Here is a 26077-nt window from a genome sequence, read left to right as displayed (position 1 = left end):
TCTGCCGCAATGCCGGATCCGGCACAAATGCGGTACAGTGCAATACAGTTCAATGGAATCGTGGCGAGGCAAGGTGACATGCTGTCACATGTGGCCGCATGTGACAGCATGTGACCTTATCTAGCCGCGATTCAACTGTATTGAACTGTACTGTATTTGTGCGGCAAAATACCGCTGATGTGAAACCAGCCTAAGTTGTCCAATATGCACATTTCAAATTGATAAACCACCTAATGAAGAAACCATGTTTATTAGAAGAAAAACTGAACCATGAAGACCTTCTCTTTGGCCATTTAGGCCACATGATCAATAATAGATATTTTTTTGTTTTCTACTGATCAAATACAATAAAATATATCTCCATTACTGGATATTTTACACTTTTTTGGCCATTTCAGTTTCGAATCAACCTTCTGTTGACTTAGTTCTTAAAGGTATGAAGCAGGTGTGGATATAAATAAGGTCATGACACCGCGTAGATAGTTCTACTAAATATTTATTGTCACATGACAGAAATGTCTATGCAAAAAGCACACGATACATAAACATTTGTAATAAATTACATCCAAATCTGGGTGATTTTGACAAAAATAGAAAATTAAAAATAAATCAAATGTATCAAGTTGCAGTCAGCGTCTCGTTTTTTCAATGCGGTTTTACACAGCTGAAACAAAGGGTGAAAAAGTACTTCAAGCTCACACTATTCTAGAAAGAAAATAAACAGTTCATGGAATTTTCAATGACACATATACATATTGCCTTTCCCAAACAGAATGCGATCAGTCAAGAGAAAAGTCAGTCCGATCCTCCAACATGACCCCTATTTTACAAATGGGTTTCCCAGAATAGACATGAAAAGTCAATCTGGCATACGAAAAGGATTACGCTTGGAAAAAATGGCTTCTTTTTTTCCCCCACCTGTCCATGGGTTCTGTGTTATTACAGCTCAGCTCGTTCTCTTTACATAGAGCTGAGCTGCAATACCTGACAGAACCAGTAGAGAGACGAGGCACTGTTTCCAGAAAAAAGCAGCCATGTTTTGCTAATGCTGGTGGAGATAAGAAGCTCCAGTCTTTTTTTATGTAGACATTTGCACAGACATTTTATAGAAATAATCAAAGCCTATAGGTGAGATCTTGGCCCCTACCTGACTTTCATGAAATTTTGAAGGGAACCTATCACCAGATTTGGCCCCTATAAGCTGCGGCCACCACCAGTGAGCTCTTATATAGAGTATTCTAGAATACTGTATATAAGAGCCCAACGTAAAGAACACCTTCATAATACTCACCCTATGTGGGCGGTTCGGTCCGATGGGTGTCGCTGCTCTCTGGTCCAGCGCCTTCACTCTGCTGCGATTGCCGTACACCTTCTACCCAGCCCAGTGTGGCTGACATGTCCTACATCATCCACACAGACCAGCATTTCGGTCCTGTGTAGACACACTTTGATCTGCCCTTCTGAAGGCAGATCAAAGTATTGCAATACGCAGGATCAAGGAAAGGTTAAAGACCACCCGTTCATGCGCACTACAATACTTTGATCTGCCCTCAGCAGGGCACATCAAAGTGCACCTACGCAGGACCGCAATGCCGGCCTGTGTGGATGACGTAGACGCGTCATTGACACCGGGCTGTGAAGGAGGATGGCCTTTAGAGCAGTGAGCAGAGACACCCATAAGGCCGCACCACCCCCTAGGTTATAGAGCACGGCCTGGGCTCTTATATACATCATTCAAGGGCTCACTGGTGGTGGCCACCACTTATAGCTGCCAAATCTGGTGACAGGTTCCCTTTAATGGAAAATATCTTAAAAGGAATTTTTTTGGGCCGGAAGGGACCTTTAACCCCAAGGTTTTAGAATAATAAAATAAGTGAGACACGAAGAAGAAGAAGATTTGGTCATGTTGGAGGGCCAAGCTATTGGGTGTTTCTTTATTTATAAACAAAGTTACATATAATATTTTACAGAAAGCTTCTGAACAACAAGTTGCCCAGAGATCACTGGTAACATAGGACCATCGCAAGCTAGACAGAAAAAATAGGAAAAAAATTGCATTTTGCTGGAGTTGTCCATAGATAATGCACTTGATCTTCTTGTGGCCAAACAAAAACATATAACAATTTTTAGGAATTAATCAAATCGTTATTATTAGTTGTCGCCACAGTTGGCAAATTAGGACTAATTTAGTAATTTTCCAAAAGTTAGACTTGTTTTGGAGCTGAAAAAAAAGACATTTGATCAAATGTAAAATAATCTGTTTATTTTAGTTGTAATATTGCCTATGCTAGTTATTGAGAAGCTCATGCTTGAGTTGCTTGATTTGTCTTGTCATGGACGGTCATCCAACATTTATTGTGTAGATATCTATAAAGATGATCAGAACTCAAGGAACTGACACTACATGTCAAAATTTTCAGACATCCATTTATATTCTCTCTTGCCACATTTCAATTATATGTCCTATGAATCTGAGGAACGTCTTCAAAGAAAAAATGGTTTGGACTGGAAATGTTTCTGTTTAATGGGTACCTTTAAACTGATTATTGCTCCCCCGAACCACAGGCATTATAAATAAGGCACCGGCTCAATTATCACAGTCATATATGTCTAAAGGGGGCTTTACACGCAGCGATATCGCTAGCGATATTGCTAGCGAGCGTACTCGCCCCCGTCGTTTATGCGTCACGGGCAAATCGTTGCCCGTGGCGCACAATATCGTTAGGAGCCGTCACACGGGCTTACCTGCCTAGCGATGTCGCTGTGGCCGGCGAACCGCCTCCTTTCTTAGGGGATGGTTCATGAGGCGTCACAGCGGCGTCTCTAAGCGGCCGCCTAATAGAAGCAGAGGGGCGAAGATGAGCGGCCGTAACATCCCGCCCACCTCCTTCCTTCCTCATTGCCGGCGGCTGCAGGTAAGCTGTAGTTCGTCGTTCACGAGGTGTCACACATAGCGATGTGTGCTGCCTCGGGAACGACGAACAATCTGCGTCCTCAACAATCAACGATTTTTTGAAAAGGAATGACATGTCAACGATGGACGATTTGGTGAGTATTTTCCATCGTTAACGGTTGCTCGTTGGTGTCACATGCAACGACATCGCTAACGATGCCGGATGTGCGTCACGGAATCCGTGACCCTGGCGATATATCGTTAGATACGTCGTTGCATGTAACGGGGCCTTTATTCCGAAACACATTTCGAGAAAACCTATTTTGAAAATCTATCTGCAGACCTTTGCCCTCATTCATTAAGATAGGTGACTTTCTCGACGGCCTTGATGAAGGGAATGTGTTAGTCAGACGTTACTGATTCATAAAGAGTCACATGCCTCTTAATGAATCAGTAGCATCTAAAAAGTGGCGTGTGCATCCGTGTGGCTTGCCAGATATTTTACCCCAGCCTTAAACTGGAGCAGGAGTCCATAATCTGTGGCTGAGGAGTCACATGTGGCTCACAAACCCATAATGTGCAGCTCACAGGTGTCTTCAAGCTTGGTGCATTAGCACCAGGTCTAGCAAACAGCTATGACGAGACGTTCTCCAGATGGTGACTTTTGTGAGTAGCCCCTCACAGAAGAGCAGATCTGAACGGGTGTATGGTAGGAACCCTGTGATCTTGGTAAACTGCCATGGTGTGATTTTTGTGGCTGTCATTATACTGGTAATGGAGGCTCTGGGTGTCACTACTGTGAGGGGAGGCGGGAGCTGGATGTGGCTCGTGACCCTCTCTCAGAGTTGAATGTGGCTTGGGACCCTCTCTCAGAGATGAATATGGCTGGTGACCCTCCTTCCAAGTTGAATATGATTCTCAAGGTCAGAAAGGTTGGCGACCTTGGTTTGTACTGGAAACATTTCTGTTTAAAGGGAACCTCTGAACTGATTCTTGCTCTCCCAAACCTCAGGTATTATAAATAAGCATCTGCTGAGGGTGACTTTTGTGAGTAGCCCCACATAGAAGAGCAGATCTGAATGGGGTAAGGTAGGTACCCTGGATCTTGGTATACTGCCATGGTGTGATTTTTGTGGCTGTCATTTTACTGGTGAAGGGGGCTCCAGGTGTCACTACGGTGAGGGTGGCAAAAACTGGATGTGGCTCGTGACAATCTTTCAGAGCTGCATATGGCTCGTGAGACCCTCTCTCGGAGCTGAATGTGGCTTGTGACCCTCACTCAGAGATGAATATGGCTGGTGGCCCTTTCTCCGAGATGAATATGGCTGGTGATTCTCCTTCAGAGTTGAATATGGTTCAGGTCAGAAAGGTTGGAGGCCTCTGAAATAGAGTAAGATTTCTGTCTTTTCGCATGGAAGCGCATGCCACTTGTCAGAAGCTCCTGATTAATGCTGGCTGTGCTTACCTTATTCCTGGGTAAGATTTCTGGATTAAAGAAAGCCACGCTCTAAGGAAATTTTATCATGAATTAGATGAGCTGTGGCATCAAGCCACGATACATCCCTATCCTGCCCCAGATAAGCACATTTTGGTGAAGATGAAGTTGGTGTGAAAATGCCGAAAGTCCCCATATTTTTTAGTAACTTTGAGTTGTGCAAAATATTTTGCAAACTTACACCAGTATTTTTGCAAAATTGCTTTGATAAATCAGGGACTATGCATTTCAGATGACTAGTCTGAGGAAATTCCCTGGCAGGTTTCCTCTGCTCCACTTCCCTACATAAACACACATAGGGGAAGACCTGCTATTCTAGGGGAGCAAAGTTAGAAAAATCTGCCGGGGACCTGCCTTGGACTAATTATCTGAGGCGCATAATCCCTGGCTGGATTTTGAAAGCAAATTTTCTCTGAAATATTTCAGAGTAAAAGATACATGGCTGCAGCTAGTGTCTAATTGATTCTGCCTTGTGGTTTGGACCGCTCGAAATAGCTGACCGGTTCGCTTTCATGATTGACGCTATTGCAAAAATAAGAAGGAAAAAATTCACAAAATTTGAAATTCTAAACTTCTTTTCTATTAATGATTATAGTTTTTTGTTATCAAATTGGAAGAATTATCTTTATGTTATTAAATTTAACAGAGAATTTGTATTAATATAGAAATAGAACATCATTCACGACAAAAGAAAAATGAAAAAGTTGAGGTCGAGGCCCGATTGTCTTCCTTTATAAGATTTTAATTAACACTATGATAAATTTATGTAATCTGGTAAGATGTTTCTATTCCTTACTACTACTTTTGTACCACCTCAGTAGCTACTAATATTCTCTTTTTTTTTCTTTTTTGCTTAAATGCTCACATTTTTATTTCAAATTTGCCAAAATATTAAAAAATTACTATTCAAAATCTGGAATGTGAAAATTTTTACTGACACAAAATTCTAAAATTCACTAAATAACGTCAAAGTTCTATCTAAGAAACTGAAAGTGTAAACCTAAAACTGTAGGTGAACTTGACTATTTCTCTAAGATCTAATTTTCCCCATATATATTTTTGATTTACTATTTGTACATTTGCTGACAATTTGCAGCAAAAAACTGTTGACCTAATTTTATTTGTTAGTATATGTCAAGGTTATTCTATATCTATTTACAGGCTATAGTTTTATAAATGTTTTTTATCTCTTAAATTATGGAAATGTGATATATTTTCAGAAATACTATATTTTATTATTTCAATTTATAATATAATATTGTTTCTTTTTTTATAAATTATTAAATGTTTTAAAAAAATCTTTGACTTTCACATTGAAATATAGCTGTAAATTGGAACTGAACTGCCTTTATATTTTAAAATATAAAATGATATCACAAAATACAGATTTAAATAGATTATATATTTCAGAAAAAAAGTAAAAAAAAAAAATACAAAATTCTAAATCTAAATGTGTGTGGAAATTAAAAAAAAAAATGCCCAAAAGATCATGAGTCATAATGGTGTGTTTTAATAGTGGACAATCAATTTTCTATCTAAGCCCTTTGAAGAGAAGAAGAAATACTCCACCAGTATTTTACCATCGAAATAAATTACCGTAGTTATTCAAATATATAGATAAATCTTGAGAAGGGTGGTATGAATTTAAAGTTGTTTTTTATCCAAATCTTCTTTTATTATGGGCCTTTGATTTTTTTTTTGTTAATGGTCCGAGTTTTTAAATAAAGTCAATATGACTGAGCTGTAACAAAAGGTACAACTCGTAGAAAATTGTGGCGCTCTTTAAAAAAAAAATAAAAAAGTTGACCTTTCCTTTTTAAAATTTCAAACAACCCCTTTAATACCAAACATTGAAAATCTAACGAACTGAGTCCATACATATTTATTTCATATAAAACCAATAATAATGGCTTTCAAAAATCTTCTCTTGCCTTCGATCCAGCATTCTTTGGATTAACAACAGCTGTGTATTGTATGAGATGTTGTGCCTATTTTGTGTCTTCTTCCCTATGTTGACTTCTGAATTTAGAATATGCAGCTGCATCTCCCTCCTCCTCCCTCCTGTTTTCTATTTTTTATTTTGGCATATATTCATTTTTTGGGAATGACTACAATAAATAGATTAAGAATTAAAAACAATTATACTCAACTGTCACAAAACACGGTCCCGACTTTAGTCCAACTCTACCTTCAGTGCCTCCGGTTTTCACTAGGACTGACGACTGGACTAGAGCAGGACCATGTGGTGGATGTATAGGGGCTGAGGCAAATATAGTTTTTAAAATGTTTTAATCCTTTATGGTCTGGCAAAAGATTATTTTTTTGGATTTAATACTAGAAGTCCCAGAGAGGGGTCATTTGACGTTTCTATCATTGGAACCCTATGGAGCTCGAAATTCCTGGGACTTCTATTAATTGATTTTAGTGGCAAAAATTTGAAAGAAATTTACCTTGAATCAATTTATCCACCTCTAGTTTTAAATATATCATCGCTGGAGGATAGACTATTGGTATCATCACTGATAAGAAGAGATTATTGGATATTTTTGGCTACAACCAGCAGTAAAATGGATCATATTGCATAGAGACTGCATGCAGTACGCTTTCGTTGTAGATGGTTGGCCCATTTTCAAAAAAGGATTACTCAGGGACCATATTTGGGGGTTTTGTAAAGAAGAGCCAATATATATGATTGACATGTTACATTTTTAGTAAAAAATTTCATTAGGCAGCCCATTAATAAATAACAAAACCCATAGGTCAGTAATAGATTTCAAACAGGAAATATATACGGTGACTGGAGATGAGTGAACCCGAAGTTCGGTGTCTGTACCAAGCCTAAACTTTACAAAAAGAAACTGAATTCAGGTGCTTTACGAATGCAAGCTTCTCACATGAACACCACTGTGCTCAGGTATGCTCGGTCCTCAAACTAGTGCGAGCCACTTGCAGTGTTTGATTGGCTCACACTAGGGATAACAAAACTGTTATCGGATGTAGTATGCACCAAACAAAAAAAAAATGGAAAAACATTGGCCACCCTCCCTGGAAGTGATCTGTTTATGGCTGGCTGCATGTGGTAGAAACCTGAACTGCCCAATTAGTGACTTCCATTGGGTTTCAGGTCAAGTCCGGGTCCCAAACCAAACTTTATCTAAAATCCGGCTGACCTCCGCTGAACCAAACTTCCACGGGTTCATTCATCTCTATCGGTGAAGCTGAAGTTTCCCGACTTCTTTACTTTCTTAATTTGAAATATTAAAATTAGTTTCTTCCATACAAAACAATAACAGAACATAGAATGCAATGGAAACAATCTTTAAATAAATAATAATAAATACAATGTAGAGCTTAAGTAATTTTCACTGCTATGACAAATATTTTGTGATAGTTCCCCTTCAATAAATATGCTTTGGATGCTATTGATGGATACAGAAGAGAAGGATGAGTTAAGCTGTTAATTAATAGTGTAGAGGAGTGCAATTTTCCTGCCAATTATATTTAACTTTCTCCTAAGATTGAAATTTAAAGAAGGTTCTCTAAATTAGAAATTGAACTTTTTGGTGGATTGGTGTATTAAGCGGAAGGGCGCCATATGATTTTGTCTGCTTTAGTAAACCTATGTTAAAATACTCATTTAGAATTCAATAGATGGAGGCCACCACAGTAAAGATCTTCCATCAGAACATGGATAAATAGAGTGGCCCTTACTCTGGAGGATCTGGACAGTTTATTGTAATATTATAGTCTGATTCTCCAAATTAAAGACAAGCTGGCAAATATCATTTTTGGACACCTGATGGCTGGGAATCCCGACAGAAGGACTTCCACTAAACAGATAATAATTGGGGAATTCTAATCAAATCAAATTGATTATATTAGACAATATTGGGCGTTTATTTTGCAAGATACAAAGCAAGCAGATGCTAGATGTGGGTAGCCCAAATTAAAGGGGTTGTCCATTACTCGAACAACCTCCTCTTAATCTGTATGTACTTATACTCACCTTTGGGAGTTGGAGTCCAGAGGTGTCAGCTCTGTCTCTCCTAGGATCGCGTCGCGTAACAGTGATCACTTCCTGTACATGTAAGCGATTTGTCCGAAGGTGGGAAACTGCAGTGACTACTAACTGGCCACCGGGATCGTGTGACGTCATACCGCTATGTGATCCCGGGAGAGGCAGAGCTGACCCAGGTAAGTAAAAGTATTAATATTTTAAAAGGGGGAGACAGCCAAATTGATAAGGATTTGTCCGAGTAGTGGACAACCTTTTTAAAGAACTCACTATGTTCTGGGGGAGGGGGAATATTTTAATATTTGTTTTTTATTTTAACTAAATTTAACTTTGTGTTACCTCTTATGTCATTACTTTCTTAATGAGGTATTCCCATCTTGTACATTTACGGTATATCTACAGGTCATTCCATAAATGTTTATTAGATGAGAGTCCCACCTGCATGTTTCTAAAATATATGGCTGCGGTCACTGGAGGATTGATCAGAATTCCCATACAAACAAATGGGAATTCTGACCACCTCCCCCTGGTAGCGGTTGGCATCAAGGCTCTGTTCTAGAGATAGATGCAGGTCCCACCGATGTCTATTGGATGAGTGGGCATCAAGGCTCTGTTCTTGAGATAGATGCAAGTCCCACTGGTGGTCTATTGGATGAGCGGGCATCAAGGCTCTAATCTTGAGAAATATGTAGGTCCCACTGGTGGTCTATTGGATGAGCACATTAAGGCTCTGTTCTTGAGATAGATGTAGGTCCCACTGGTGGTCCATTGGATGAACAGGCATCAAGGCTCTGTTCTTGAGATAGATGCAGGTCCCACTGATGATCTGTTGGATGAGTGGGCATCAAGGCTCCGTTCTTGAGATAGATGCAGGTTGCACTGGTAGTATATTGGATGAGCAGGCATCAAGGCTCTGCTCTTGAGATGGATTCAGGTCTCACTGGTGGTCTCCTGGATGAGCTACTACACATTTATAAGATGATGTGTAGATATGCCATACATTTATAAGACGAGAGAACCTTTTACGTGTAATGGGTCATGCTCTGTGTTGTGTCTAACCGGAAATGAAGTAGGTCGTGGACTCACACCAATGAACAGTACCAAAATTAATATTTGACTGGGATTGGAAAACCTTCTTTAAAATCCTTCTGGAGCAATACATTATATTTCTGCGTTACTCTCTCTATTAACAGAATGGAAATGGAATGAAGTAGAAGAACATAAAGTAAGACATGTTCATGTTCAACCATTTCTAGTAACTATTCCTTACACACCGTTGAGTCAGACTTTTCAGTAAAGGAAATGTTCATGAAAAACAACGCAAATTTTGTCTCTCAGCCAATCATCTCAATCCTTGATGATGTCATTGCTAATAAATGTTTTGATTGGTTTCTGCCTTGCTGACAGCTCAAAATGGCTGCCTGCGCTATGTTTAGGCGTCACATAGAAAATGTTAAGAGACTTTGATATGGATGATAACAACAATGTAACAATGAGAATGAGCCTAAGTTTTACGCAAAGAAATAAGAACTATGGAATCCATACAGCAGAAAAAGAAAGTTACAGTAACAGAATCCCCCTCTGCCCGGAAGGCTTTATTGCCAAGTCCTCCGACAGCAAGTGAGCTAATACATTTGTTAAAAAAATATTGCACTGCTATATATTGCACTGCTAAACAGATGTGATGGTTTACAGTGTAAATAACCCACATAGAGCGACACATATATTCTTCAAATTTGCTTGTAAAAATAGACTGAAGAGCAAGTCAGAGACATGTCTCCCTGTCGATACCTTTCCCTGAGGCAGATTTCTTCTCTGTCTTGCTTTCAGAGCTGGAAACAAATAGAAAATGCATGAAATTAGTCAAGTAATAATGTATGTCATGCAGAAGAGGAGGCCATTTTGTAGGCTGCACCAACAGTCATCCTCTTAATGCAAGGAACTGGTGACATCATTGATTATTTCAAACTATGGACTCGACCGTTATCAACTCTTAAAGGAAATCTGTCAGCAGGTTTTTGCTACCTCATCTGAGACCAGCATAATGTAGGAAAGAAGACCCTGAATCCAAAGATGTATCACTTAAGTTTACTGGTGCAGCAGGTGTGACACAAAGTTCTTGGATGTAACAGAGCTCAAGAAGCTAACCGTGCCCACACCAAGTTCATTGTGTATATTGTCTATCGACAGTGAGCTTCTTATCTTAGGAAATGGTGTGGTCGGACAAGGGCTAACATTAGCTGTAGTCTGGGCACTGATAATGTCCTGGTGATAAAACATTGATTGTATTGAAAGAACAGCACACAGCCAAATAAGTGGCACCTCCCTGATTTTTGTATCTGAACCCCTACCTCATGCTGGCCTCAGATTACATAGCAAAAGCCTGCTGACATATTTCCTTTAAGGAGATTGTCTGGGAGTAGAAATGAGCAAATACATTCATAGGATACTGGTCCTTGGATCATGTCAGCATTCCGTGACCGGTGGACAGAAGTCCCGTGAATGCCTCTACATGACGGCATCTGCGGCTCCTCTTTTTAGTAGCTGGCTTTGTGTGACGTTGTGCATATGTCACACTGTGACATTGCGCCAGGGTAACCAAAAGACGAAGGGATGCAGTTTACAGTGTTCCATGGACTAACTGACCTGGCTACATGACAGGATATTGCAAATTGATTTGGCTCATGTCTATCTGTAGAAAAACTATTTATGCAATATTCACATGCCAATTCACCGATGATCCCCACTAGCATTTGCTTTGCTGCAACCAATCACTGATCTTAGTGTTGATGCTGGCCTGCATGGCACATGATTGCTGAGGCTTAATCTTGGTTGCAATGGTCAAGTGGATGTATTGAAAAATTACTACTGCTGGAAAAGTAAACAAAGACCAGGGGCACAATGGGAATATCGGTGCTGGAGCAACAGCAAGTTTGATAGGTAAGTATTGCTTGATTAAGTTTGACAGTTTGTAGGATTACTTCAGGTTACACTCTTGGTCAACACCTTCTACTATTACATTAGACATGCCAATTAGTTCTCCTCCAAGAGAAAGAAAGTCTACAAGTCAATTGGTAGCCTGAGACTGCCAGCTGCCTTTCTCCTGAAGGAAAGTCAATTTGCATATCCATTTCCCAGAAAGCACTGCCTAGCTTATAAGTCTCCATACGCTAGCTTGGTGTTCTCGGATAGAGTTATAGTGCACATATGGTTGATGTCACTAGTTCCTAGTCACCAGCTTGTGATTTCATATTGATTCAGGATAGAAAATGGCTTCCTCTATGGCAGTGATGGCGAACCTGTGGCACTCCAGCTGTTGCAAAACTACAATTTCCATCATGCCTGGTCATTCAAAGCAAAAGCTTTGGCTGTGAAGACATGATGGGAATTGTAGTTTTGCAACAGCTGGAGTGCCACAGGTTTGCCATCACTGCTCTATGGCATCTCTACAGCATTGACCATGATTGGCATCAATTAAAATTTTCAGCAATATTTTAGCCATGCTATACAAAATAATTGGCAAACAATCAACAAGGATGCTGAAAGAAAGCAAAATAAGCATTGTGCATAACAATTGGGCTTTTGTAAGGTGCATGCAGACAAGCAGATATGCATATTTTCATTCACAAAAGGCAAGCTGGTTAACGCCACAGTATTTGTACATGCAGATTGTTAGCATTCCAATACATTCCACAAATCAAGAAGATTAGTATATTCCCCATGTCAGCCTAGGGTTACTCAGAAGCACTGGTGTTCATGGTGGTAGCTTGAATCCTGCATACAATGCCACCATTGCTCTGACTTTTCCATTCTATTACGTCCATGTTGCATTGCACTCGTTGGAAAATTACCGTAGTCTGTAACGTAGACCTGTGGTCTCTACCCTATGGGTATCCAGCTGTTGCAAAATTGCAAAGTCCCAGCTAGCCCTGACAAGAGTTGGAGAACTATATACTGAAGATCACTGAATCTCATGGAGACTCCACCACATGCTGGCACCATGTCATATCTACGACTAAAGGGGGCTTTACACGCTGCGACATCGCTAATGCGTAGTCGTTGGGGTCACAGAATTTGTGACGCACATCCGGCCGCATTAGCGATGTTGCTGCGTGTGACACCGATGAGCGATTTTGCATCGTTGCAAAAATGTGCAAAATCGCTCATCTGTGACATGGGGGTCCATTCTCGATTATCGTTACTGCAGCAGTAACGATGTAGTCCGTCGCTCCTGCGGCAGCACACATCGCTCCGTGTGACACCACAGGAACGAGGAACCTCTCCTTACCTGCCTCCCGGCCGCTATGAGGAAGGAAGGAGGTGGGCGGGATGTTACGGCCACTCATCTCCGCCCCTCCGCTTCTATTGGGCGGCCGCTCAGTGACGTCGCTGTGACGCCGCATGGACCGCCCCCTTAGAAAGGAGGCGGTTCGCCGGTCACAGCGACGTCGCCGGGCAGGTAAGTATGTGTGACGGGTCTGCGCGATGTTGTGCGGCACGGGCAGTGATTTGCCCGTGTCGCACAACAGATGGGGGCGGGTACCCACGTTAGCGATATCGGGACCGATATCGCAGCGTGTAAAGTGGCCTTAAGAGTATGAGATTGGCATGAAAAATAAAATTTGAAGCAAAGAAGTAGGATTTTCTTGGATTGGTAAAATTTGGTGAATCTAAAGTTTTACAATCTACTCTAGGAATATTTCACTCTTACTGCTGCAATACCCGGACCTCCTGCACCTCCACTTGGATCACCATCCAGTAGGAGAACCCCTGGAGGTCTAGTCTTATTGTTATTTAAAGAGGCTCTCAAATGAAACACATTTGTCACTTATACGCATCATAAGTGACAAACCTATGCTCATTAGTTTTGTTTTGGCTCTCGGAACCCCCAACATCCAGAAGAATGCGAGTCCAAAAGTCTCCTATGTGAATGGAATTAGAGTGTATGTGAGTAACCACTTCCTCTATTATCTGTTTATAGAACTTAGGGTCCATTTACATTACGTTTTACCCTTTCTTTCACGTGCACTTTTTTGCGGAATTCAGACATGATTCAGATGGAACCTCCAATGGAACCATAAGGTAGAGTATCAAAAACGGAGTTTAAATTACATTTTCCGAGAGGGAAAACTTCTAAGTCTTTAAACTTAATCCATGCCACTAGTCAATGTGTAAAGATTAAGTTAGGTTCATATGTAGGAGATTGGCTTACGGTATGATTAACTTGCTGTTTATAATAAGAATCCTACTGTAAAAAACTGAGATTTTAGAAATTTGATTATTTTATTTACGACACCTGTGATCATGTTAATAAAATGGGTTATGTAGCCAAGTCAACCCCGAAAGCTGGCCATATACTTTAGATAGCTGTCAGCCAACTGCTCATGTTGAGAATAGGCAGAAAGCAGTAAGCCGGTGTCAGACACCTATGATGCTGGCTTACCTGCCCTGGGAATACAAAGATCTGCATTGATGTTCAACATGCCCTACGCTTACTTTCCCCAATGTCTGCTGAGGGAGTGTCGAGAGGCCTCCAGATACATCAGATGGTTGGCTAGTGCTGTAGACATCACAGACTGACCTTACTGTGTATGGCCACCGCCTGGGCTGTATTTACAACCTCCACCTACTTGCCGCTAAGAATGGCCATTGATGTCCATGAAAATTAATGAGCGCCCTTTAGATGAGCATCCAGTGCTGCAAGAAAAATTGAATTTCCAAGTATGTCCACTGATTTATCTTGACTCCAATGTATTCGCTATGAAAATATTTTTTTTCTTTTGCTTAAAGAAATTATAATTTTTTAAGTAAAGGCCTAAAAACCTAATCTATTGCCTCTGAGGTACATGATTTGATAATAATCAGATCTGACCAAGGGTTGCATGAGATTGGAGACTGCACCCCCTTCTCCATGTGCTAATGTGCCCGATATCAAAGTGTTACATTGAACATAGATGACAGAGTTTGGATGGAAGAAGCCATGTTTTTCTTAACCAATTAAATCCCATTAGACCTGGGAATTGTTTATTCATATGATTAGGGCCAAAATATGACAATGTAACGGCCCATTGAGACAGGCTGATAAATGGGGAATGATCACCTGTTAAATGAGCAAAATGCTAACTCGTCACGTGAGATGATTTATAAGCAAGCCTAAAGAGTTTATCCACTGCTTTTACATTGATGGCTTATCCTTAGATACGTCATCAATGTCTGACCAGCTGGGGTTTGACACCCCACACCCCTGCTGATCAGCTGTTCCAGATGCTGGTAGCGGCATCAATAGGAGGCTGATGTGCAGTTCCTTGCCATGGCCAGTATCAGACGACAGGGCAGCTCTGGAACTGAGCATTTCCTGCCTCCTGCTGCCGGCACCAAGAACAGCTGATCGGAGGTGGTGCCAGGTATCGGACCCCTGCCAATCAGACATTGATGACCTATCCTAAGGATAGGCCATCAATGTTAAAGTAGTTGATAAACTCTTTAAGGATGCTTTTCCATCTGCGATTTCCTGGTGCAAGTGCGATCCGAGAAAAAATCGGATTGCACTCGCACCAGTGTTAATCAATGAGACAGTTTCCTCTGTCCTGTATTTTTCTCCACACGAATCGGGCTCTCAGTACAATCGCAGCATGGTGCAATTTGCACTGAGTCTAGGCTCACGTGTGTGTAAAATCGCACTGCACTTCCATGTTGTGCGATTGCAGTGCGGTGCACAGAGACAGACAACGGAAGAGATGGGGAGAAAGTGCTCCCTCCATCTTTTCCGCTCCTGTGATGCGATTCGCAAGATCGCATCACAGTCACATGACCCTCGGCTGACACCGCAGCAGAGGTCATTAGCATATCGCTTCCGATGCTCCTGAATCGGAAGCGGTACGCAAGTGGAAAAGCGCCCTCAATCATTCTCGGCAGCATATTATCCTATGTTAAGCCCCATTTAGACACCAGTTTTTCACATATGTGTTCTATCTGTGTTCTTTAAGTTCAAAAATCATTGATGGTAAAAAAAAATCTGCCCAAATACTGATATTGTTAAAAAAAACTGATGAAAATTGTTTGTTCTTTTCACATAGTGAATGAGGCCTAAGCAGGAGATATGTGCTACTGATAACATGATGTTCTGTGCACACAGAATGATAATACTAACAATCCTTCTGGGTGTTGGGCGTTGGTGTTGCATTTTCAACGTCGAGGAGTGGATTATCTTACGGCACCTGACTCATCCATGACATAGTAATGTCAGATGTGAATCAGTGATTTGGATTTTTCCTGTCCAACCATATGTAATCATCAGCAGCTGCGTCAGTTGCTCCTCTGCTCCAGTGAGACGTTCACGAATCTTGCACTATAGTTTATCAGCTACATGAGTAATATGATTAGCTACGTTATTTTTCAGCTGGCTCCACGCATTAAAAACCTAAAATCTAGAGGTTATTAGTGTATTAATAAGTAGACGTGGTGCTGCATGCTATACATATCGGAGTGTTGCCGCACAGATTGGTTATTATTTACAACAGACAAGTACAATTTAGAAGTAACATGCCAAATTTGGGACAACAAAAAAAGAATAGCCGATTTTAACAAAATCCAAAAATGAGCAAAAAAATATTGTTTTAGGTCAACTTGTGTAACACAATAGATTCTGAATTCTTGCCGAACCCATTGACATCACTAAGTGAATTTTTTTATAAAATGAAATCTCAAAGTCACAGGATCGGCATTCATATTTTTGCACATTTAGCCCGATTTTCTTTTTTGTAGTCCCAATGGTGCAGACTTATCAATGCATAGTCCTGTTATTATAAGGGTTAATGTAATGGCTTGTAGATGCGGAGAGGTCTTACCTTTAGGGATCAGCTTCTACAGTGATTATGAAGGGGAGCTTATGACAGAAATGTAATATGCAATACATTAAATACAGTTGTTCTGCATGGACATTCAGAAAACGCTAAGTCTATTAGGTAACATAGATGAAAATGTGAAAATGTATGGGCTCTATGGGTCTCCTGCCTATGTACTATACTATACAGCTTGGAAATTTACGGTAAATTCCATTGTATTTAGTGAGACCATATATAATTCTACACATCCAGAATAAAGAAATATGGGTTAGATTAACCAAAATTAAAAAAATAAAACAATGAATCATTGGTTTAAAGGGCTGTCTGGCTTAGAAAACCGATTTCCAAAAACCCAACTAGAAAATTCAACCTTAAAGTGAACCTGTTGCCAGGTTTTTACCTTATGAGCTGTGGCCACCACCAGTGAGCCCCTATATACACATTCTAGAATAGTGTATATAAGAGACTAGGCCACTCTGTATAACATAGACCTTTATTATACTCACCTAGGGGGAGGTCCGGTCTGATAGGTGTTACTGCTCTCAGTCTGGCACCTCCTCTCTGCTGAGAGCGCGGTACTCCATCTTCTGAGCCTCGTATGGATGACACGTCCTACGTCATCCACATAGGCCGGCATTACGGTCCTGCGCATGCACACTTTCATCTGCCCACTGGCGGCAGATTGTGGTATTGTGGTGCGTATACGCGGGCGGTCTTTGACCTTTACTCACACCTGCGTATTACAGTACATTGATCTGCCCTCAGCAGGGCAGATCAAAGTGCGCTTGCACAGGACCGCAATGCCAGCTTGTGTGGATGATGTAGGACGTGTCATGAACACGGGGGCTGAGAAGGAGGACGGCGTTTATGCACGATAGATGAGGCGCCGGAATGAGAGAAGTGACATTCATGGGACCGGACTGCCCCCTAGGTGAGTATAATAAATCTGTTTTTTACATTCTACAGAGTGTCCTGGGCTCTTATATACAGTATTCTGGAATGCTGTATGTAAGGGCCCACTGGTGGTGGCCACAGCTCACAAGGCAAAAACCTGGTGACAAGTTCCCTGTAATGGTGGAGGGTCCCCAATTCAGGACATTCATCAATTGACCAAAGCAGAAATAAACCGCACAGACTGGTTCCTGGTCTAGGGCACCATGAATACTGAAGCACTAGTTCAAATGATAGCTGTGTAATTCTTTATTTCACCTGCAGAGGCAGTGCAGGCTAGCAGCACAGTCAAGTTCATGTAATAATTTAAGGGATATTCCAGGACTTTATCGTGGATGACCGATCCTTTACAGGTCATCAATATCAACTTGGTGTGAGTACATCTCCTGGTACCACCAATGATCAAGTTATTGGATTGAAGGGGCAACGCTCCATAGAAAGTATAATGGCCCTCAATGGTACTTTAGGTTCTTTCCTATTCAATCAGATGTCAGGAGTCTGATTCCCACACATCTGATGTTGATAATCATTAACAAAGATCTGAAAAAAATCCCATAAGTTGATTATTGGGGAACCTAGCAGTAGAAGACCTTGTTTTGGTCACCGTAATATTGCTTCTAACAAAGTGAACAACTCCTTTAAGTGGCACCACAGGACTAGAGCTAAATGTATGATTGATGGGGTTCCTATGGCCAGCACTTAGTGGCTTTCTACACACTTTAAAACCACAGGCACTCTATTCAGACTCCTCCTTCTTGCCATCATGGAGGAGGAGGAATAAATGGCTCAAAATCCCAAATCTAGGGATTGATGAGGGTCCCATTGGTGGAGCCCCCTTTGATCATATATATCCTGGGGATAGGTTATGAATAAAAAGCACAATGCTAAATGACGTATGTTGATTACTAAATAATGTTTCTTGCTAATTGACTTTGGATCTCTTTGGTGTCATACGGATGTAAAATGCTCTACTTTCTGATATGTCGGTAATATATGATATTTTTTAAGGTGGTATTTCGATGATATACAGTTATCATCTATCCGACAGGGGATAACTCATAGATCGGTGGGGGTTAGTCCACTGGGACACCCAACCATTTGTCCTACCATTCAATTCCAAGGCTGTGGTACTGTCGAAGATAGCCAAGTACATTGCTTTAGAATTAATAGAGCGGCAAAGCATATGAGTGACCACCACTCCGTTCAAACAAGGGACCAGAAACCCATGTTGTGGGAAGTGGAGGAAGTCTCAGAAGGTACATCACCACCAATGTAGTAGCCATGACTGATCCAGTAGGGCAGCCAAAGATCACAAAATCAGTGGTCCTGAATAGTGATGGGTGAATAACAACTATTCGTGTTCGGATAATGCTTACTGAATACAGAATACTATTCCAGTATTCGTCACAACAAGAAAAATTCTCAAGTTCCCCATTGACTTGCATTAGGTTCGTTATTCATGATGAATACTGGAATAGAACGTTGGGATTCGTTACGAATAATCTGAACACAAATAGTTACTATTTGCCATTTCTAGTCCCGAATCCCCAGTTCCTCCTGACTACAGGATCACGGTGTGTAGAGGATGGAATTGAGCGGTAATTGAGCATGAACCCTGCAGCTCTATTAAAGGTCCAATGAGTGGAGTGAAGGGCGTATGCTCACCTGGCGATCTATTTAAGCTCGTCCCCATTGGAGTTTTGCATTGAGGAGTAATGGGGGCGAGAAGGTTGAGTGATTTGGTAGACCCCCAACCAATCATACATTTATCACCTATTCTGTGATCTGTGACATGTCCATTTTGAGAAAATCTCATCAATCAGTCACTCAGGTTTATGGTCATGTGATAATATATAAATATTAGACAGGAAGACTAACTCCAAGATCCTTTCCCAATATGTAGTAGGCGTAATGATAATAATATTAGCATATACAGTGCCTTGCGAAAGTATTTGTCCCCCTTGAATTTTTCAACCGTTTCCCACATTTCAGGCTTCAAACATAAAGATAAAAAATGTTAATGTTATGGTGAAGAATCAACAACAAGTGGGACACAATTGTGAAGTTGAACTGAAAATTGAGGCGTGCAATATTATTCAGCCGTTTTAAGTTAATACTTTGTAGCGCCACCTTTTGCTGTTAATAAAGGGGGTTGAATACTTTCGCAAGGCACTGTACCTGCAATTAGAAATGTAGTATAGTTCTTCTGATTCACTATGTCAATTATCTCATGTTTAGGGCATTGCAGGACCTTAGGTATCCATGGTTACGACCACGCATATAGTCACAGTTAGCTGCTAGCGGTCATAACCATAGATACCTAAGGTCCTGCAATGCCCTGCACATGAGGTAAGAGACATGGCTAATCAAGAGAACTATATTACATTTCTAATTGGAGGTATTTGCTAATGTTATTGTTATTACACCTACTACATATTGGGCTAGGATCTTGGAGATGGGAATACCCCTTTAACTATTGGAAGTGGTTGAGATAGGGGGTCTATGTTATGCAATAATCACAAATTGCTTAGTAAAAATAGCAATTTACTTTATTTCAATTTTTGTTTTACAATTTGTTGATTAAAATTTAGTCAGACTATAATGTAAATACTGTGTGATTCATATTTTACATCAGTATCCAACCATAAATCACCATACTTTCACCATACTGGGGGAGGGCATAGTCATTCCGGATTAGAAAAAAGGGTCTGTTTTTTTTTCCACCAGAAACTATGCCACCCTTGTCTATGATTTATGTCTGGTATTTTTTCTATTTCTTATTATTGGAGATTTAATACCACATGTTGCCTGTAGACAAGAGTGGCGCTGTTTCTGCTAAAAAAAAAATTGCAGAACCTCTTTAAGAACATTAGGTTGCTCATTGTATAAATATTCCGAAAACTTTCCATCAGGAGATATAAAATAGATAAAAAACTGAAACAAGGTAAATGATGCTTAGAGTGGAAAAAATAAATGTAATGAAATATAGGGAATAATCGCTGACAGCTTGTTTCTATCCATCATCTATAGTGCATAGCGATGAATGGGAGAATGTTGCATTGTCTTTATATCATACAGGACAAATTAAAGTGAAGCTAGTCACATCTCCGTAACTGAGACTAAACCAAGTTAACTGATTAAAAATAAACATATCTGTGTCCATGTAAAGTCATTTTTCAATTAGGAGTCATTCTAATGATGTCATGGGGGATCTGTAGAAATAACAGCTCCATATATTGTATTATTATCAAAGTCACTCTACAAGCAGCCATTGATAGATTTTAGTCTTAAAGGGAACCTGTCACCAGATTTGGCGACTATAACTTGCGGACACCACCAGCGAACTCTTATATACAGCCTTCCAGAATACTGTATATAAGAGCCCAGGCCGTTGTGTAGAACATAAAAAAACACTTTTATAATACCTAGGGGGACGGTCCGGTCCGATGGGTGTTGCTGCTCTCTGGTCCAACGCCTCGGTGCCTCCTCTCTGTGGCAATCTCCATCCTCCTTCTACCTAGCCAAGTATGGATGATGTGTGCTGCCCAGGCAGATCACGGTACTGTAATGCGCAAGCGCGAGGAAAGGTTAAAAGCTGCCCGCGCATGCACACTACAATACTTTGATCTGTCCCTCAGCAGGGCAGATTGAAATGCGCCTGCGCAGGATACATCATCCATACTCAGCTAGGTAGAAAGAGGACGGAGATCGCCACAGAGAGGAGGCACCGGACAGGAGAGCAGAGACACTCATCGGACCCGACCACCCCCTAGATGAGTATTATAAAGTGATTTTAATGATTTTTATGTTCTACAGCACGGCCTTGGCTCTTATATACAGTAGTCTAGAATGCTGTATATAAGGGCTCATTGTTTTTGGCCACAGCTTATAGAGGTCAAATCTGGTGACAGGTTCCCTTTAAAGGGAACCTGTCAGGTCCCATATACGTTCTGACCTACAAGCAGGGTGACATGTGGCCTAGAAACCTCTTCCTACCCATCCCTGTGTTGTAATATTGTGTAAAATGAATGTATAAAAAAAAAAAGTTTCATTACTTACATGTTCCCTATGTAAATGATCACAGGGTCTAGTCCCCTGGGAATCACATCACCCCGTGGGCGTTTTGCATGCTTTCCATGGTATCACGTCCCTGTGGGCATAATACCATGGATTTACATGAGCGATGTCACCGTCAGCTCCTTGAGATTCAGCACGTGCGCGAATGGCATTCCCGCAGCCTTGTTATCCGGGTGTTTGCTTGTTGGCTTCAGACGTGCTCTGCGCATGGTCGGAACCGCAGGAGTCTTCTGATCATGCGCAGTGCACGTCTGGAGCTGACAAGCAAGCACCGAATAACAAGACTGCGGGAATGGAAAACACGCATGCGCGTGATCTCAAGGAGATGACGGTGATGTCACTCATGTAAATCCATGGTATCACACCCACAGGGTGATGCGGCGGCCTGGGGACTAGACCTTTTGATCATTTACATAGGGAAAATGTAAGTAATAAAACATTTTTTTATACATTCATATTACACAGTATTACAACACAGGTATGGGTAGGAAGAGGTTTCTAGGCAACACATCACCCTGCTTCTAGGTCAGAGCGCATATGGCACCTGACAGGTTCCCTTTAAAGAGAAACATAAAATGTATTTATTGATTAGCTGTTGAAAAAAAAAAATCTGAATTTTTGTAATATACTATTATTTTTTTTTTCCTTTTTTTCTTCCAAAAGTTATGGTGCAGTGCTGATTTAACTGCCTAGTTCATGCTCCATATGAATCTCTTTTCCATTTCTTTCAGAAAGAATCTGTTCTCTATTTAGAAACAATCAGAAAGGGAATAGCACTCTGAGTACGAGTAATGGGTGCAGATAGGTAGGGAAAGTAGGTATGCTTAAGGAGCAAAAGCTGAAAGCTGATTTTTGAGCTAGGCAGTTAAAACAGCACAAGGAGACAAAATCAAGAAATGGAGCACATTAAAAAAAATCACAGGTTTGACAATTCTGATAAATAATTACATTTAAAAAAAATATTTACTCTAGTCTTTAATTCAATTCTAAAGAGTTGCTTAAATTTGGATACTGGAGAGACCACGTTTCCCCAAAAATAAGGCAGGGTCTTCTATTATTTCTTGCTCCGAAAGATAGAATAGGGCTTAGTTTCAAGGGATGTCTTATATTTTCCCATGAACAACTATCTACATTTATTCTTAAACAAACAAAAAAAATATCAACATTTATTCACATATTTCAGATCACATTCTGGAACATCAAGATTTTGTATTAATCCTATTACTGGTTCAGATTCATATTTTCTTATCTGATCTACTATTCTCATAGGGCAGAAACAATTCTATAGTGGTGGGTACATACCATATTTACAATGGATTAAATTATCTGCTTATTCTCTATGTTCTTCTAAGTTTACCCTGAAAAGAAAGCAGACACACCCTAAAAGACCTTATCAGACCACAAACAATTAGAGTTTGCAAGTGAATGGACTCTCACATACAAATTTGCGTTGCTGTCAAGTCCCAATAGTTGGCTTCCCTTGTTGACTGGAAGCAGTATCACTCACGTGGAGTGATAAAGGTACCCGATCTGTTTGTGAGAGCTGCAGTGCAATGCAGCTAGAATGGCGAGGGACTTGACAGCGATGCAGATCTCTGTGTGAGAGCCCATTCGCCATCAGCACTTGTCAACTGTAATTGTTTGGAGTCTGGTAAATATGATTTTTTTTTGTGGGGGGTGTCCACTTTCTTTTGGGGGGTGTCTACTTTCTTTTGGGGGGTGTCTGCTTACTTTTAGGGATGTATTTTGGGGTAGGTCATATTTTAGGGGAAACAGGGTATTTATGGCAAATTGTACTCTGCCAGTGCAAATGCTGTACTGGAGAAACTCCAAGTTGGTTTAATAACCAAGACATTCTGATAATATTACATATGGAACTTTCAGCCTTATAACTCTCTAATATAATCTTTTAATACTTTTACTCTCCTGACAGGTGGAGGTCCTAGAGATGTGACACCCCTCCCCCACACCTATCAGGCATATATAGCATATACTCTGGATGTTCAGAATGAGATGTTAATACCGTAAGACTTTTTATATGTGCAGTATGAATGAAGAAAAAAAAAATTGGTTCTATTACAGAAAAATGTTCCATTTTACTAGAATTATACAAAATGAGGAATGAAATTACTAAGAAAAAAAATGTTAAAACCTTTTAGAAGAAAAGCTTGATTCCTTAGTCTTTGCATTTTCTGAGGTTATTAGCAGAGTCTTCCACACAGAGGTTTTTGCCATTTCATCAGAAATGTTTATTACTGATGGGTCCTCTCTAGACAGAATTAACACAATAATGCAAACAATGAATAATTGGACTAGGATGGGTTTTTTTTTCTTTATAGAGTTTTCACCCAGAAGTTACCAAATGAAGATATTTGCAAAATTAAAAATCTGTGTGGATATTTTAGTATAAAAAAAGAAAGGTTCAAGCCATTACCAGGCAGGGTATATATATATATATATATATATATATATATACATACTTATGTTGTCATAACTGCCCATCCTGACTGTCAGTTCCATGTATGACAAAACAACATTAAAGAGGACAACCCACCAGGATTTTCATATATAAACTAAAGCCAGTGCTACAGTTAGGTCCAGAAATATTTGGACAGTGACACAATTTTCGCAAGTTGGGCTCTGCATGCCACCACATTGGATTTGAAATGAAACCTCTACAACAGAATTCAAGTGCAGATTGTAACGTTTAATTTCAAGGTTTGAACAAAAATATCTGATAGAAATTGTAGGAATTGTACACATTTCTTTACAAACACTCCACATTTTAGGAGGTCAAAAGTAATTGGACAAATAAACCAAACCCAAACAAAATATTTTTATTTTCAATATTTTGTTGCGAATCCTTTGGAGGCAATCACTGCCTTAAGTCTGGAACCCATGGACATCACCAAACGCTGGGTTTCCTCCTTCTTAATGCTTTGCCAGGCCTTTACAGCCGCAGGCTTCAGGTCTTGCTTGTTTGTGGGTCTTTCCGTCTTAAGTCTGGATTTGAGCAAGTGAAATGCATGCTCAATTGGGTTAAGATCTGGTGATTGACTTGGCCATTGCAGAATGTTCCACTTTTTTGCACTCATGAACTCCTGGGTAGCTTTGGCTGTATGCTTGGGGTCATTGTCCATCTGTACTATGAAGCGCCGTCCGATCAACTTTGCGGCATTTGGCTGAATCTGGGCTGAAAGTATATCCCGGTACACTTCAGAATTCATCCGGCTACTCTTGTCTGCTGTTATGTCATCAATAAACACAAGTGACCCAGTGACATTGAAAGCCATGCATGCCCATGCCATCACGTTGCCTCCACCATGTTTTACAGAGGATGTGGTGTGCCTTGGATCATGTGCCGTTCCCTTTCTTCTCCAAACTTTTTTCTTCCCATCATTCTGGTACAGGTTGATCTTTGTCTCATCTGTCCATAGAAAACTTTTCCAGAACTGAGCTGGCTTCATGAGGTGTTTTTCAGCAAATTTAACTCTGGCCTGTCTATTTTTGGAATTGATGAATGGTTTGCATCTAGATGTGAACCCTTTGTATTTACTTTCATAGAGTCTTCTCTTTACTGTTGACTTAGAGACAGATACACCTACTTCACTGAGAGTGTTCTGGACTTCAGTTGATGTTGTGAACGGGTTCTTCTTCACCAAAGAAAGTATGCGGCGATCATCCACCACTGTTGTCATCCGTGGACCTTTTTGAGTTCCCAAGCTCACCAGTCAATTCCTTTTTTCTCAGAATGTACCCGACTGTTGATTTTGCTACTCCAAGCATGTCTGCTATCTCTCTGATGGATTTTTTCTTTTTTTTCAGCCTCAGGATGTTCTGCTTCACCTCAATTGAGAGTTCCTTAGACCGCATGTTGTCTGGTCACAGAAACAGCTTCCAAATGCAAAACCACACACCTGTAATCAACCCCAGACCTTTTAACTACTTCATTGATTACAGGTTAACGAGGGAGACGCCTTCAGAGTTAATTGCAGCCCTTAGAGTCCCTTGTCCAATTACTTTTGGTCCCTTGAAAAAGAGGAGGCTATGCATTACAGAGCTATGATTCCTAAACCCTTTCTCCGATTTGGATGTGAAAACTCTCATATTGCAGCTGGGAGTGTGCACTTTCAGCCCATATTATATATATAATTGTATTTCTGAACATGTTTTTGCAAACAGCTAAAATAACAAAACTTGTGTCACTGTCCAAATATTTCTGGCCCTGACTGTATACTGGCGCTATCATGCTGATTCTATACATACCTTTAGTTGTGAGATCGGATGTATACTTTCTGAAATACAGGCAAGTAAAGTTTGCGAAATGCACTGTTATTTGTGATAGGAGCAATGGAATATCTAATAGGTGGGTCGGGTGTCGCTAGTTATTCCCTCCCCTATCTGCCTGCCTGTCATTCCTCCCTTCTTCCTCCTTTCTCCCCCTGTAATAAGAGACAGGGGGAGGAAGGACAGGCAGCAGACAGGGGTGGGAATAACTAGCAAAACTCAACAAACTTATAAGATATTCTGTTGCACCTATCATCAAATAAGTGAATTTCACAAACTTTACTTGCCTGTATTTCAGAAAGTATACATCCGATCTCATAACTAAAGGCATGTATAGAATCAGCATGATAGCACCAGTATAGCACTGGCTTTAGGTTATATATGAAAATCCTGGTGGTTAGTCCTCTTTAAGTCTGACCTGAATGATCATTTCACTATTTATATAAATACAGACGGTGCAGAGATTTCCTTGAGATGTACAGATGTGTCTGCCCTTACCTTTCCACGAGTTTCAG

The 26077-nt window shown here is 40.5% G+C and overlaps 1 protein-coding gene across 2 annotated transcripts in view; it reads right to left on the bottom strand.

Annotated features, from left to right (window-relative positions):
- Window positions 1-478: 478 nt before the first annotated feature.
- The window catches only part of SLC4A10 (solute carrier family 4 member 10), a 312704-nt gene continuing 287105 nt past the window's right edge, over window positions 479-26077 (bottom strand). For both annotated transcript variants that reach the window (XM_075317262.1, XM_075317263.1), the window contains exons 24-26: window positions 23428-23544; window positions 16251-16288; window positions 479-10235 (exon numbers count right to left, since the gene is read on the bottom strand). In XM_075317262.1, the coding sequence (XP_075173377.1) occupies window positions 16276-16288; window positions 23428-23544 (130 nt within the window). In that variant the 3' untranslated portion in view covers window positions 479-10235; window positions 16251-16275. The remainder of the gene's footprint in view (window positions 10236-16250; window positions 16289-23427; window positions 23545-26077) is intronic.

The sequence above is a fragment of the Anomaloglossus baeobatrachus genome, chromosome 7, assembly GCF_048569485.1.
Source record: "Anomaloglossus baeobatrachus isolate aAnoBae1 chromosome 7, aAnoBae1.hap1, whole genome shotgun sequence".
Lineage (NCBI taxonomy): Eukaryota > Metazoa > Chordata > Amphibia > Anura > Aromobatidae > Anomaloglossus > Anomaloglossus baeobatrachus.
Note: the sequence above shows the minus strand (reverse complement) of the source record. Positions and strands in the feature narration are given on the sequence as shown.